Source organism: Pseudopipra pipra, chromosome 1 (genome assembly GCF_036250125.1).
Source record: "Pseudopipra pipra isolate bDixPip1 chromosome 1, bDixPip1.hap1, whole genome shotgun sequence".
NCBI classification, from domain to species: domain Eukaryota; kingdom Metazoa; phylum Chordata; class Aves; order Passeriformes; family Pipridae; genus Pseudopipra; species Pseudopipra pipra.
In genome coordinates this window covers 13,115,598-13,132,370 of record NC_087549.1, presented here as the reverse complement: position 1 = coordinate 13,132,370, position 16,773 = coordinate 13,115,598, and the positions used below count along the sequence as shown (strand labels likewise).

Sequence of the window (16,773 nt, the reverse complement as noted above, 5' to 3'; positions counted from 1 at the left end):
ATTATTAATATCTGCTCTTTAAAATCAAAGTCATCACTGAATTCAAAAGTGTCCATTTTAGATACAATTCTCAATTACGTTATAGTAATAATATACACAGTGTGTATATATTATTATGTAATATTATATATATATATCACACACTGTATTAATGGTCTCTCTATATATAGTAAATAGCCTCAGTAAACATCAAATTATAAACCTGCCAGTTTGACTTCTATGAAAAATAAGATAAATTTGGAAATAAGTGATAGTCTAATGATCTGGAGCATATCATTTGTTTAGGCTCTGATTTTGCTTTCGCTGAAGAAAAAGAAACTCCCAATTAACTTTTAAACATGGGTAAGGGGACACTGAGAACTCTTCTATATGGAATCAGATCAACCTCTCCTTCCAATCAGCTGTGCTTCTGAATGCAAAGAGCTGGATGGAGTGTGCTTCCATGTCCTGTGGGAAGAAGGAATACTAATCTTCTGCAGAAAGAAAACACTTGTTTTGTTATTTGCAAAAGACCAATTCTAATGATGTTCACAGTAGTGATTTACTTGGTAGCACATGAAGAGTTGTGTTCTGATTTATAAAGTACCTTAAGTGAGATGCTAGTTCCATTTGAAGAGCAGGACTGTTAGGAAACACCAGTATGCTTCCCTGAACACAATCAGATCAGCTTTATTTTCCTTTTTCTTTTTAACAAACACTTTCTATCACATTTTTCCAATGACATTTATGTTCCAATACGTATCCAGATCTTTCTAACGGTGAAGCCGCTATACAAACTTTCTGATCCGACTGTTCAATTCACAGTCAGTATTTTGTGAAAAGAGTGAGACTCTGGAATATTTCTTTTTCGGATTTCCATGAGGCTGGTCTGTTATACCTCAGGTCAAACTGAAAAAACAGCCTTAAATTTCCAGTTAGGTTTTCTATTTGGGCCACTAAATTAAGAGTTTAACTTAAAGGGAAGGAAACCATCTTTTTTTCTATAACTGTTCATAAGAGAAGCGTGGCACATGTTGACCTCAGTCCTTGAATGCAGAAGCTTGAGCAGAAATTTCTTTTTTTTTTATGACTTCTGTAACTGCCTAGTGCAGTATAAGCAACAGAGAAAGCATTGTAACTTCAGCAGAGGAGTCTGGATGACCTGCCCTGGAACATCCCTGTGAGCTTTCAGGTTTTTTTAATTTTAAATTTTTAAAAGTCATTCCATCAATGCAATGAACAGTTCTCTCAAGTAACGGAACTCTTAAAAAAAGAACTGAAGTTTAAATGTCTTTTTCCCCAGCCCAAAACCAAAGAACAGCCTTCCAAATAGTTTGTCTGGGTACAAAGTAAGCTCACCTCACAAAAATCCAATAAATGACTTTATTAAATATATTCTTTTCCTCTAAAATATAAATATTCACTATACTCTTATAAATGTGGAGTAGGTCCATATTTAATTTGTCTATCCCATCCAAATATGAATCAGTTCAAAATCTGAAAATGAAGAAATAGCATCTGTAATTATCATTTATTTTTTCTATAAATATATATATGAATCTTCTTTGCAAACTGCTTAGTTATTCACTTAGACTTCATATGGTACTGAGCACCTTAGATTACATTTTGTATCATTTAATTGTTGGTACTAATATAGGAATTTGTAATATTTACAATGCACATACGTATTAAGGATAACATTCCAGTGATTTTTAAGTGTTAAAGGAGTAAGGAAATAGTGCAGTGTAGTTTACAGATGTATTTTACCTACCCCACAGAATGCAAGTTTTCACTTTAACCTCTGGAACTTTTATAGGAACCCACGTCCAGATTTTTAAGTCATACTTTGGAACAGTGATCAAAATGTTCTGAATTTTTAAAACCTTCACTGTTTTAAAACCTACACAACTGTTGTAACAGTTTATTTGATCATGTGACACGAGTTCCTACCCAAGGACCCGTCCCCCCGCGTACCGACTGCTCTCAGCTTCTGAGATGCTCTTCTAGGAGCCTCCAAGCCAAAGGAGACCCACGTAACTGCCCACAGAAAGTTGTGTGGATGGCAGTGGTCACTAAGTGAAAAATGTCCATCTGGAAATTATTGGTAAGTTACATAACATGTTACTTCCTACCTTGTGAATTTACATGAGGAATTAATTTTTAAGTGCAAGTACCGTGACAGTAAAAACAATGTTCACAGCGAGGTGAATCCCCTCCCAGGTGTGCTTGTGAGTGGTGAGAGGTGCCGGCAGAGGGGCTGCTCCTCCAAAGGGGCACTTAGCTGTTCTTCAATGACTGTTTTCTGTATTTATGAATTCAGCCTATCATCCTAAATTTTTAGTTAGTTTTTATGATTAAGATACCTATGGAAACCACAATGAACTAATTCTTATGCTGTGAATAAACAGCATGACTTACACTTAACTCTCAAACTTAGCTTAAAAACAACATGGAGCCAAACTGTGTTTTTAATTTTCCTCTTTGCCAGCCAAGTGATGCTAAGTTGAAATTAATGTGCTTTCTCAAGAATAAAAGAAATGTTGTAATATGACAACCGAATGCCCACAAACTTTGGATTTATTACTTCCTGTACACGTCTTTCAAAGTGTGAATTTAGGGCAAAACTCTAAAAGCAGACAAAACCCCACCCCGGTGTGAAGCAGTTCTGTTTATAAAGGAAGAGCGATGTAAGTGCCATCCCTGTTCTGCTTCTTTCTATTTCTATTACTTCCAGGTTCAAGCTGTGTGTGCATCGTTTCTGATGATGAAGGTCAGTGTTCTGCCTGCTTTGTGCTGCCCAAGGTAATTGAACAAGGCTCAAACTCAGTGAATTGCATACTTTGACTAGAAGCAGTAAGTTGTGGTGCAAAACAGGAACTATTAAGTCAGGGACATGGAGGTGAACATCTTATGTTTCACCAGCAAGAAATCTGGACTTGCCAAGTCATGCCCATAGGAGCAGTTCCATGTTAAGAAGTACAGCTCATGTTCCCACCCTGGTGCGTTTTTCCTCACTGTTGTGGAGCTGCTTGAATAACTTTTCTGAAAACTCTCATAAAGTCAAGTCCTCTTCCTTCACCACATTTGTTCTTCTATGAACACCACACCACCACACCGCTATGAAAACACCACACATCTTGTCTGAGGAGAGGGAGTGACACAGTAGGGGTAGGACAGGAAGCTTAGCATGGCCTTCTTTTGGAAAACTGCCATGGAAATACGCTGGCAGAAGCTTCCATCACACTTTGACATGGATTCAGGTACCTTTTACCTGAGCTGGGGATCACAGATAACTGAAACTCATTAAGCTATTCTGGGAAGTCACTATAAAAATGCATCCCTAATGTTCATTAATACAGGACAGTCCTACCTGTGTCCACTGACAGCCAGCTCTCAATACATCCTAGAGTTGGTCTTACTTTGGCTCCATCCCTAGGAATGTACATGTAGCACGTCTTTATTGTTTAATTTGAAACTGCCCTGGGCAGGGGCCCTCCAGGTGTTCCCTGATCACAGCTGTATTGCTTCAGAGAGTCCAACCAAAGGCGTGTATTTGAATGCTCTGCTGGGCATTCATGCAACAGGTTCTGACAGAGCTCCAAAATAAAAATTTTCTGTAAGTTGTACACAGGTTACAACTAAAAGAATCTTTTACTTTTGGGTGCTGGGACAATCTTGTTTGGAGAACTTCTCAGCCAGTCTTGAGTTTGCATTACAGCCAACATGCTCTTGTCTGCTTAGCCCTTTACTTATTCTATATAAACAAGTACATTGAAATAGGCACAATTTATGATTCTGAAACATTTACACGTATGGTACTACACGCTTTTACGGTCTCATATGGGATTTTAAAACCTCATTATTTACAATGAAATCCCCTGTCTTCCTTGTCATGCCATCTCTTTAGCTGATCAAAATGAAACTTGGGCCTTGGAAGACTGCAGAAATGACCTAGGCCCAGTGCTGAACCCCAGGCTGGTGTCTGCTGCTAGCTGGGACGGGTTCCTGCTGTTGACTGTACTTCAGATGAGCATGGTTGCTCCGTCTCTCTTTGAAGAAACAGATGGATCCCACTTAAGCCACCAAGCCCAGTCTCGTGATCTTTGCTGACAGGAAGGAATGAATGATGAAAACAATTGGTTTTGGACAGGAATGGAGGTCCAGTTGCTGAAAATGCAGAAAACAAAAAATCAGGTTGAGAATTACTAAATTAGATTACAGCTCAAAGAAGGAATAATTTATGAACTACTTGATGAACTGCTGTCTGGTATTTTGAACAGGCTTCTATTAATAACAGCCCTTCTCTACAACATATTGCTTTTCTTTTGCAGACAGCTGCAAATATTTAGGTTATTCAAAGTAAGTAATAAGCATCTTGAGAGCAGATGAGATCCTGGTGCCTCTGGCCTTGCATCCACCTGGGTGAGCAGCAGAAAACTGAGACAGATGCTACAAGCAGTTTTCCAAGAGGCTCAACCCCTCCTGTCTTTTCAGGCTCTGTTTCTGACCAGGGATGGTGGTGGGACTGCACTGTCTGATACCCAGTGCATCTGCTGTTGTTCACAGCTGAAGCACCTTCAGCTGCTGCTGCAGAGTTGCTCCTCTGTTCTCACAGCCAGCAGTGACACTGTACTGAGTCTTTTTTATTACACAGTCGTGGTTCAGATCTCACCACACTCTTGCTAAGCATGACAGGCTTGTCAGTGTAGACAGCAGGTTCAACAACAGGGTCACATCAAAAGAAAACAAATTTGCCTTTCCACCGGTATCAATTTTACTGAGAGCCTGTAACAAACTCCCTTCTGAAAGCCTGACAATAAGCAGTTTGCAAAGTGTTAACGAAAATTATGCGAAGAATTAAGCACCCAATGTGATCAGGAACTGCTGAAAAAATTTGTGAGGGAAGACCATGTTTACATTCATAATTTATGATATTTAAACTGCTCATTGGAATATGTGCCTTGTATTTAGGCACTGTGACAGCTTAGAGGCCTAAGCAGATAATTTGCACTATATCTGTAGCCTTAATTGTTTTTTTCAGCAACTGCATGTTCAAAAATGTTTTAACACAGCTTGTTGTCATAACATGAAGTCCCTAAGGGCCCATTGGAATTAATAAGATCTCTTTCTTACATTCTTTCACCCTTGATCATTTAAAAAGTGAAGTGGATACATACAAAAATTCTAATATCTGGCTATTTAGAGGTACAAATTGTTCTTGAATGTAACAAATCTTTCATCCCTCTTTGCATGGTTTTATGATTTTAACTGTCTTTTTAGTTCATCTCTTTCTATAACCAGATTGTCATGCTGTACTAGAAAGCACAGCATCTAAATACTGGTACTGGAACCTGGCACTGTCCAACTGTTGTGAATAGAACAGAACAGAATAAAGTATTTCAGTTGCAAGGGACCTACAATGGTCATCTAGTCCAACTTTCATTAGTGCTTCTCCACACCCAGAGCCTTTAGGATCACAAAAGAGATGGTAACATGCATCCCTTTTCTAAAAGTAGTACTTACAATTTCTCCATCTTTTCCTCCAAAGTCTAAATAAAGCATCCTTATCCCATCATCTGAAGACATTTTCAGTTTTTCGTAGGGATACTGTGCAATTTTCTTGGAGAAGGCACCATCTTGTGGTTCAGTTGTAAGAGAGAATCCATGTTCATAATGGATGGTCAGGCGGCACTCCTGGCTTTTGTATGTGCAAGCTGCAGAAGAAATCAAAATTTAGTCTGTAATGTTCCTAAAAGCACCAAATTCCATTTGGCTGCAGATACCTGCATATGGCATTTGATCTCAATGCCATCTTGTGGAAAACTAACCTTTCCTGAAACTGGGCTAATCATGCTCTAACTGTCAACCTCTATCAACCTGCAGGTTTGGAAAAACAACTAAAATCCTGTTGTGCAAGGTCCAAGCAAAGTTATGGTGTAAACACAACAGACTAAAACTGTGCTCAGCAGTAGCAGGACTGATGTCATCCTTTCAGTTACTAACTTCATTCTTCATGTTGCAGCAAACATCTACCTGCTGACAAAAAACCAGTACACTGAAATTTAAGAAGGCTTAGACTGGTGTTTCCTCCCTCCAAACCTTGACAAAGTCACAGCTACTCTTCTTTTTGTGCCTGACAGACACAGCCAAAATCAATAAATGCGGTGCACAGTGCATGAGAAAATTAGAAGCTGTAAAGGGTTTCCCTAAAGTATTCTGGCAAAGATGAAGGCACTCCTGAGTCCTCATTAGTGTCGTGGTAATTGAAAAAGGGCCCAGATAATTGTATATAATAGCTACTGCGGCAGAAAGGCTGCATCTTCCTCTCAGCTCAGAAACAGAGGCCATGATCCAAATAAGAAAATGAAGAGTTTTGGTGTTCACATCCCAAATTCTCTATTCCATCACTTTCCTGTGACCAATTCTGTCAAGGAAGGTCACTGGCACTGAGATAAAAGCATTGTTATAAAAGAAGGGGGTGATGCTCTCCTTCTGCTTTCAGAAAGACTGGCATCCATGTCACTGTGCTGAGGAGACAGACGTGTCCCCCTGAGCACTCTGGTTGGTTTCTCTGTCAGGGGCCCTCCCAAAGCAGCCTGAACTCCCTGTGCCTACCAGCCCGAATCCCTGTGCTCAGCAGCACGTGGCTGTACCTGATGCTTCAAGAAACCAGAACTGCCCCCTGTTGTGGGTGGATTTGTGCTTTGGCTCCTGCTCTCACATTTTTAGGATACAAGTGGAGATAATGTTCAACATTACCGGCCCTGCCAGCTGTAGAGTGACCAGGGAAAGGACTGCAAATCCTGAGGGCATTTAGGAGAAAGGCACAGCCCCAAAACCACAGAGCCACCCCAGGCCAGCAGATATCTGACCAGACAGGGCATCACTCCAGAGCATCTGCAGCTGATTACTTTTATTCCAGTCGATTTTGCACGTACAGAAGTGCTGAGAAATGACACCCTGATGTTCAGGGAGGGAAACGACTACCCATCAAAATGTGGCTATTGAGTTGGTTTGTTTTTTTTTTTACTCAAGTGTGCAGAGCTGGGTGAATAAATGACCAATTCACACTTGTGAATGTGCCAGTCCTCCTCTGCCTCCTCCCTCTGCAGGAGAAACTCCTGCCAGACTTGCAGAAGTCTCCCGAATCTCAGAAAAATGCTCTTTTTCGTGTTTCTAGACAAACCTCTGACCATCATTCCTCCATGACATGAAAGCCTACATGGCTGACTACAGACTTTTGTCTAAAACAACATGCTGAAAATAAAACCAGAAGTCAGCACCATAGTGACTGGCCACAGGTAGCACACCAGCTGGGACCGCTCAGAAACCAAGGGGACAGTATTTTAAACATGCACATTTTTAAATGAATCACATCAAGCAGAAGTGTCCCACTCCCATGAGTGTCATGAGAACGGTGTGGGGATGGCGCTGCAGGTGTTACTCACATGTGGTGATTTCTGTGATGAGCTCTGCAGAATTGTGGCAGCCCTGCACCACACTCCTCGTCCACAGTGAGAGGTCTCGACTAGTCTCCGTCCTGAACAGATGGGTTTCAATCCCTTGCCTTGTGCCAGTACGGGTCGCAAAAGACAAATCCATCCCTGACTGTGGTGAGCCTTTTCCTGGGCCAGAATGAACCAACCTACAATTGGATTTAATACACATCAGGGAATTCTAACAATGACAGTGAGCACAGAAGTACCTGGACATGCAGGTGATGACATGGATGTCCCAAAATTTCCTAATGAATTGTACAAAACACCCCTTTGGATGAGGAACTGAGAGAAATCACTGACTGGTCTGTGATGATGGAGTTTGATCCACAGATACAAGTGCTCACTCAGATGAGGCAGCTGAATCCATCTTTCACTGTGAAGCAACATTTGCCCTAAACCTTAAACATCTGCAGACAAACTCAGTGATAAATACTGTTGGATAAAATATATGTATATATATGCATATGTAAAATATGCAGATGCCAAGTACTGTCTCATACTTACTCTTCCCATAAGAAACCTGTAAAATGCAAAATGTTGCAGCTACTTGTAATCTGAAATTCTCTCACATTTGTCTGCAATTAACATTTTTTTGCCCGGTTGATCTCCTGTGACCAGGAAAGGTTTGTTCATCTGGGCAAACACAAATCACACAGAATAATTTTGAGTAAGAAAATCAATACTTCATAGTTATTAATTTTTCTTTAAGACTGCCCTTTTGCATTGGGTTTTTTTCCCTGCAGAAGCATGGACAGTCAATATAGAATTCACTCAGAAACACAACACTGATTCTTCTGAAAAGAATAATCCAGAGGAACTCATCACTCTTTGAGATTCAGAGACTAACCCTCTGAGGCAATCACAAAATGAAATTCTTCTGAAAAGCTTTTTTCTGTCTTGTGTCTCCTGTTTTCCTTTCTATAGGCAAACAATATACTTCATATGACACTATAAAGTATGTAACATGGTAGTAGAACACTTGTGCTGAAGGATATAACATTAGATTATACTAATCATTTACTGAATGCTAATTTACCCTCCAATTACTGTTTTGTGTCTACAAGAATAGTCGCCTGTTAGCTGACAGTGTAGGAGTAGGAAAAGAAAAAGCAGAAAGGAAAGAACAAACAAAGCACAACTTTAGCTTTTCAGTTGCTGAAACACTAATCACAGGATAACTGAAATTTTCCCCAGTTCCCTGACGGTCTGTGCTGGCATTTGGGATGCACATGGTGCCAAACAGATGTGCCCCTTTTTCATACCCTGCTGGAAGGTTTGCAAGATTTGTTCATGCTCAGGTTCATGGATTTTATGGTCCCAGGAGCTCCTGGGAAGTGAAATGCAGAGCATCCTGGTCAGAGCTGCCCTGCCCTCTGTCTGGGCAGGCTGGCAAAGCTGTTTTCCCTCTAGAAGGGCTGAGTTAATGCCCCACTCAGCTTTGATACTCAGGGCCTCCTAAGTGCGCTCTGGGCAGATTTTGCAGTCGGGGAGTGAGTTGCAAGCAAACAACCCAAAAACTTGAATTCCCTTTCATTTGGCGTGAGAGGGTGCAAGCTCTGAGCAGAAGCTGCATCTTGATAATTAAGGGAGGAGCCAAGGAACTGAAATCTCTAGTGACATCTGCTTGCTGCCTGTCCCCAGCCAGTCACCCAGCCATAGGCATGGCCACCACTTTCATGCTGCCTTCTGCTACCAGGCTGTGGGAAAGCAACCTAGAAATCAGCCTAGAAAATCACATCAAGTTTGTCAACAGAAATAAAACTATTCCAGCTTTTCCCTGGGTCATTCCTTCTCTTGTATGCAGTACTCATCAGCTGTGCTAAAAGTTGTTTCCTCATACTTACAACACTGAATGCAAGACAAACAGATGATACCAATGTTTTGTTTCCTCTAAAAACACACACCACCTCCATACCTTCATGCTTTATCCATACCACTGGCATTGTAGGTTTTTCAGCATATGGACAGAATGAAGATATACTTTACAAAGTAAAGTATGTAGACATCCAACATGAACATTTATTCTTGCCTGCCTTCTCTTACTATCCCCTCATTATTAAAAATCGAGTCTCACTATTAAAAAACCCTTTTCTATCATACAACTACAGATAGTGCTTTGTAAAGTCATGCACTTAAGCATGAACTAGACAAACATGCAGGGGAATATTTGATAGTATTTATGTACCAGGTGTCAGTACTAATGTATTTGGGCACAGATCAAAGGATTCCCAAGCTTTAATAAAGTTACATTTGTGTGAGATGTTTCATTTACAGAGAAGATACTTTATCCTAAAGACCATAAAACTACCTTAAAAGGCAAAAATATCCTTAGAAACCTCACAGGCTTCCCCTCGCCCCTTCCTCCCATCACCGAGCACTGAGCGCTGATCGCTCCTCCCGGCACAGCGAGAGCCGCGAGAGGGCAGGAGAAGGCTGGTCACGACCGAGCCTCCGCACAGAGCACGGGGAACTGGAGCGGCTCTGAATACCACTCTTGGCGCGCTCCAGGGAGCCAGGGAGCCACTTCTGATCTTCTCTCGTTTCTACTTCTAATATTCTCTCATTTCTCCCTTGTCTCTCTATGTTCCGGGGGCCTTTTCAGCATTATTTGTTGCAAATGTGTGATAGCAAGATGGATAGGATCCAACATGAAGTGCTGGCGTAGGGTGAGATGCACTGGGACCTGCTTCTCATCCTAATGCTATGGAAAGAGCTTCAACAATGTAATGCAACAGCCAAATCTAGAGGCCTCTTCAGAAAGGACAGTGAAACCAGCACTGACATTCAAAGGAAGCCTTCAGCTGCTCACTCACTCAAGATTTATCTCAGAAGAGACCATGCTACACGTGCAGATACTCATGCAGCTCTGCTGGTTAGAACACCACTATCACTGATCTTTCTTATGTCACTCTGACTTAGCATTTGAAACCTGCTCTGGAATGGCTGTACTCTTTGGAAACCTATGCACATGCTCTCAATTCATCTGCGTGGAGGGAGCCACAACCACCCTCACTGCCTCTGGAAGACAAGCAGAGAACTTGCAGGGCACCTCATACACTTTCTCAGGGTTCTCAGGGAACTCAATGCTCTCTGCCTGTCCCTTTGCTCGCTTTCCCAGATAACTAATCAGTGCCCAAACCCCTTCCCCAAGTTTTTATGTCATTAGCTCTTAAGCTGCTTTAATAATTTCTGATTACAGACCTCAGCTGTACACAAAAGCTACTTACCTGATCTTTAATCAGAGCCCAACATGGACTGCACTTTTTTTCCCTTTCATTTCATATCTGGCTATGATAGATAACAGAATTTGATTGCAAACATTTAAGATGTAATTACTTAAGCCCTATTCCTATGCTAGAGGGAGGCACTGTTATTCAGGCATAAGGAAACACTGAAACAGAGATTATGACAAAAAGGTCCTTGGAGTCAGGGCTGTGTGCCAGCTTCTGTGCCTCCTGGTGCAGGGATTTAAAGGAACAACTTAAATCTGATCTCAGTTTTATTTGAGCTATTACTTATATTCCACACAAAGATGGAAAAGACTGACTGGAAAATATTTTTAGGTCTTAATAGCATCCAGAGGTTGAAGGCAAACTTATCAACAAACAAAAAGGGCATGCTGAAATTCTGCTGTTAAAGGACTGTAAGAAGATTGTAATCCTTCTACCACTTTCCAATTTTCTCTGCTCATTATGTCTTGGGTAGATTAAGCATGACTCTGTACAGTATCTGGCACTGAAGTTTTCCAGTTTCAGCAGCTTTTCAAATATGCATTAGCTAAGCAAAAATGTTTTTCCAAGGACTCATAAAAATCTGAAAGATGGAAGCAGCCAAGATTACAACATGGACTCTGCAAACTTTCCAGGTGAAAAGTTCTAAATTGCACTGATCAATGCACAGAGGGGATTAAAAAACTTGTCACGAGGAGGGTAATCACTGACCGAGAATGAACACAGCAGTCAATACCAAAAGCAAACCCTCTCTATTTTTTTGGTATAACTGTACTCAGTGTGACAGGTCATAAAAGCAGGACCCTGCAGGGTTTTAATCAGAATCATCCAAAACAATAGGGGTAATAATTTAGGGAATCTGTCCATTTATGTAATCTGCTCATCTTGAGGATTCATGTATTTATATGTATTTATCACATCATGACTCCATTCTGAATGCCAGCTTCTGTATAGTTGCTGCCTTTTTACCTGAATATTAAATTCACAGTGATATTAGTAAGAAATCACAGAAATGGGGCTGGAGCAGTTCTCAGGAGGTCACCCAGCAAATCCCCCTTCACAGAGCAGGGCTAACTGTACTGACACACTGCTGTGTCACCCATCCTTCAAAGTCCCCAGTGATGAGAACTGTGCACTGTTCCTAGGGAATCTAATCCAGTACCTCACCTGCACACCAAGTTTTTCCCCAGGACCTACTCTAAACCTCTCCTGCCACAAGTGCAGTCAACTACTTCCTGTTGTATCCAGGAGGGATGAAGAGAAGATGCTCCCCTGTCCTACTTGTGTCTCATCTTCATACCTGAAAACTACTGACATGTTTTCCATGGACTTCTCTAGATTAAACAACTAAGGTTTCTTAAGAATTCCCCTACTGCAAGTGTTTCTATATATTTGCATTGATTTCTTCTAGACCTGCCACAGTTAACTGGCACTTTTTGGAAGTGCAATTCCTCACATGAAGGTGGTGTATCACCTCAGGCTTTACTTATGGTCTCTAGTTAGGTATGATTATTACATCTGCCCAACATGCAACATTTCTGCTATAACCCAAGATGATTGTCTTTATTATCCCCTCTCAAAAACATAATACCTTAGATTTAAGCAGTTTTGCCACACTGTCCAGGTGCTTCCTGGCAGAGCAACTACTTTGTCACTCATACTCCACCCCACAAAGGTGCAGCGGATTATTCCCCAGCATTGAACGTTACACTTGCCCTTTCTGAACTGCATCCTGGTTTTCTTACAGACCATTCCCCCAGCCTTCATCAGCCTGACACATGTGCTGTGCAACTTCTCATTCCCCTCCATCCTGAAATCCAATGTTTCTCCGCTCAGGCAGGTATCCCATCATACAGGGAGATGACTATCCCCAGCCAAGGCAATCCGGTCTGTTATCAAATGTGACCTCTTGAGGAAAAATAATCTACTAACGGGCCCTCCAAGATGAGGACTTAGATTGCTGGATGCAGTAATCTGGAGGTCACTGATGATGAGGGCTGGCAATACTCACCAAAGAGTTGTCTTTACACGTGACAGCATGTGGGCAGGAAGGGACAGGATGCACTACAGGATCTCCAGTCACTTTAAGGAGGACTTGAGGCCATATACAAATGAAACCCCAAAACAGTGGGAAGGAAATGCATCATCTTCTGCTGGGGTACTCTTGCTTCTCAAATTTTAAGGCTTAGTGATACACATGGACACAGCCTCTAGCTCCAACACTACCCAGTTTTCACTGAGACTTGTCACCTGGAATTCTCAACATTCATCACCACACTACGCATCAGGCTGCAAGCTGCAAAGCTTGTGTCTCTTGCCTCATGTTACAGTAACAAAGAGTGAGTCAGAAGCTGGATTCTCAGGAAGTCTGAAAACTCCATCATGGGTGGGTAGACTGGGACAAACAACCATCAGTGTAATTCACTGAGTTCCATTTCATTTTTTTAATATAATGACTAAGCAGCAAAGCCTTGGTTCATTTGAGGAGACAACTAAGAGACAGAGAACAAAAATTAACTAATGAGAGTGCAGTGAGAGACCCACTGCTTTTGGCCATGTGCAATCAGCCCTTCTGAATTAGAACTCATTGAAAATGGTATAATGGAGGCCTGTAGCAAGGCCAAAACAATGGAACAAGAGCTCTTTCTCAAGCCCTTTGACAATACTTGCAGAGAAACATGATTAAGATTCACATCAAGAAGCACAGACAGTTTCCACTGCATAACGATGACCATGGGAAAGCTCTCTCTGAATTAGTGTTGATGGATACCTCCAAAACAATGCAAATGATTATTTCCAACCTCTCTTCAAGAATGTGTCTTCCAAGCTCACCATTTTAAGCTAAAAAAAGCCAGGAATTCATTTGTTAGAACAAGGAAGAGAAGCTGTGCTGAAAGTGTCTCCAAAAGCCCCATGCTGGTGGTGCAGAACTGCCACACCAGCACGTTCAACTTAGGGCCAATTTCACTTTGTTTCAGTCTGGAGGAGCAACTAGAAATCAAAGTGCTTCTGCTAAGCCCTAAGGTCTGCACACTGAGATAGAAATCTCAGGAGACCAAGCTCTTGGCTTTTTCAGCACTCCTGCCTCTGTATCCAGGCCAAATGGTCACATCCATAATCCTGGTGTGCTCCTGGCCATCAGCCTTGGCCAGACCTTGAAATGGAGGAGAAGAGGGGAGTTAAGCTCAGCACATTGGCCCATTGAAGAACCTGCTTCTCAAACCACAACATTTCAAGTGTGAAATACAGCTGTGCACCAGCTCTACCTGTTCCTGGCTGACTCAGCTGTTCCCACTGCTCTTGAAGTGGTCATAATAAAAAGGCACAGGTACCTGGTGGCTAGCAGGGGGTAGGTATGCAGAGGGCTGAACCAAGCTTCCTTCATCCGGGGCATGCTCTCATATATTAAGAGGTCTTTCTCTGTCAAAACCACTAACACTGGCTTCCAGCGCTTCTCGTTGTCTCCTGGCACCTGAAAAAGAGAAAAGTCTCTATGAAGCAACAAGAAAAAAAGCTACCATCATGCAAAGCCTGACCAAAGGACATGTTGAGTCCTGGGTGAGAAAATGAACAAAAGGGAGTTTGACTTCTTTGGCTTTTTGACATCTCCCACATGGATTTATAACCAGATGCAGCAGAAACGGAGTAAAGTGCAATGTCATCTGCTGGTCCCATTAGCACTGCCATTTCCAGCCTTCCCTTACCATGGGTTACTTGATAAATGTGGAAGAACACTGAGGTGGAGCTGGCTGTTACTTAGCTGTGGTATGCATGAAAGGATGTTTAATGTATATTTATGATGTGCACCATTCACGTGTAGCTGGCACATTAATCTGAATGCTGGACGTTGCTGCTGCTGTTTGTATTTTCGTGAGTGAAAAAAAGCTGCAACGTCATCACTATTAAAGAGTGACAGGTAGTAAAACCTAGTGCTTTGGGAGCAGATCTTTTTTCCTCAGCAGTTCACGTCTGCATTGCTTCTCCTTCTTTCATACCATTCTTCCAGTTTTACAAGTGCCTATTTGTAAGAGGTCCAACCTAAACATGGGGATGATCTCAAGCATTGACTCAGTGATGGATCTGCTCCGCATTTCAAACCCATATGTCGAAGATTTCCAAAGACTGAGACATCAGAGCCCTTTACTCGCTGCAGAATCCAGATGTGGAATTATATTTTGCAGGTTAGAGGTGTGATAGTCCACGTGGCTACACAATTACTACTATGAGGACCACGTATGGATTCTGGTTTCTAATTATTCTACTCTGGCAGCATAGAAGTGTCTTAAAATAGATGAGAATATGAAAGGACCTTAGTTTCAAGTAAGAATGAAGCTCTTTCACAGACAATCATTTTCCATTTGGTAAACATAAAGAAAAAGAAGCCTGAGCCCACAGTAACACAGCCATGCTTTCAAACTCAAACGTCTTGGCTAGGTACTTAAAGGGATTGAAACAAATTCTGAGATTCACCAGAGAATCTGGTTGTCTACATGACTCCTGCATTAAACCTTCCCTGAGATACAGAAGCAGCTGTCTGTGCGGGTTTATGGTTGATGCCAGCCTACCTGCCATGGGCATGTGTCACTGGGAACATTGTTGGGTGGAGAAACATATAAAAGGGATAAAAATTTGGGCAGACTTGGAGTGGCACAGGCAGGAATGGTAGTTCAGATCCTTAAGTACGATGTGTTTTATGTGATGGATTCAGATTGAGAACCACATTTGAAACACGTGTATTTTATACAAAGACAAGGTCCCACAAATTTCTAAACTTTTAAGGGCTTTCAAGACTTCAAGATAACTTCATACCAGAACACCAATGCCCAAAGCAGATCTCAAAGTAAGATTTTTATCTTGCATAATTTTCAAGATGTATTTTTCCCTCGGAATGATGCTTTTCCAATGATTATTATCATTATTATCATATTCCTGTTTACAGCATTACTTGCCCATTGGCTGGTCACGAATCAAAGTCATCAACATAATTGAAATTGAAATCTCTTCAATTTCTTCAGAGCCCTCAACACTTATTTACAATTTTCTTGTGGTGACAGTTTCTTAAAACACAACCTTTCATTTTCAAATAGGGCTGAACAGAGAAGCCAAATAATTTACATACCTATTAAGACACTCCAGAAAGAATGCAAAATTCAGAGTTCTCAGAGCCCATGTACTATGGAAATATTCACATGAGCAAAAAGCATCCTCGGTTTCCTAATGCCACAGCTATTAACTACAGCTAACACTCTAGTTCCTAGCGTGGGAATATAGAGATGAGTGTTACAGTTAACACTAAATAAATGTTATGGTTAATGTTAACATTTAAATTTGGAGCACCTGTCTATGCTCTTTAAATAGAAAGTAGTACATACTTTTGAAAATTTCCAGAAAATAAAAAGGAAGATAAATATGAAATCTCTCCCAGGATAAAACAGCAGGATGTTCGGATCCACTCTCTGGAGAAGTAAGCAGGCAGTCTACTGGGGTCTTACTTCTTATTTTTTAATTCTCTGACCACAAGCAATCCAAAGACTATGGGAAGCTGCTCACAGCTTTTCTGCAGAACCACTCTGCCTGTGTAGTATTTTCAATCACAAGCTTTGCTATCAAGTGGCTGGTTAGTCAACTGTGACTGCAGAAACTTTGGCAAACACTGTTCCCTGTAAAGCAACCACAAGAAAGAGCCCAAAACTCATTTTGCCAGCTGGTCCCACAACTGTTTGCTGGACAGCTGTAAACATTAGGAGACAGAATTTTCAGCGTGTACCCTGAGGTTACCACCTGCACAGTGAATCCCACAGCTTTGCTCCAGTTCTTCCCCATACCAGGGTGACTGTGGAGAAAATGTGGCTTGGTCACAAGGTATTGAAGATTTTTTCTCAAGAATAAGTGACCTTATATTACCTCTCCTTCTAAGGTGTATTCCATGTTTGTAGGATGTGTACTGGAAAGGGGAGAGGAGGAGAATTATGTTTGCCTGTGCCCTGCTATGAAGCCCTCCCCAGTGAGAAGGGCCACGCAATACACACACACTTTTAAACACATTTTTTAAACCTTGCTGGGAC

At 41.5% G+C, this 16,773-nt stretch overlaps 1 protein-coding gene across 1 annotated transcript in view; it reads right to left on the bottom strand.

The window, feature by feature from the left end:
* Window positions 1–1,348: 1,348 nt before the first annotated feature.
* Window positions 1,349–16,773, bottom strand: part of SNTB1 (syntrophin beta 1) — a 111,582-nt gene continuing 96,157 nt past the window's right edge. Inside the window, exons 4-7 of the mRNA XM_064645905.1 lie at window positions 14,041–14,180; window positions 7,428–7,624; window positions 5,503–5,693; window positions 1,349–4,146 (exon numbers count right to left, since the gene is read on the bottom strand). Coding sequence (XP_064501975.1) covers window positions 4,054–4,146; window positions 5,503–5,693; window positions 7,428–7,624; window positions 14,041–14,180 — 621 coding nt within the window. The 3' untranslated portion in view covers window positions 1,349–4,053. The remainder of the gene's footprint in view (window positions 4,147–5,502; window positions 5,694–7,427; window positions 7,625–14,040; window positions 14,181–16,773) is intronic.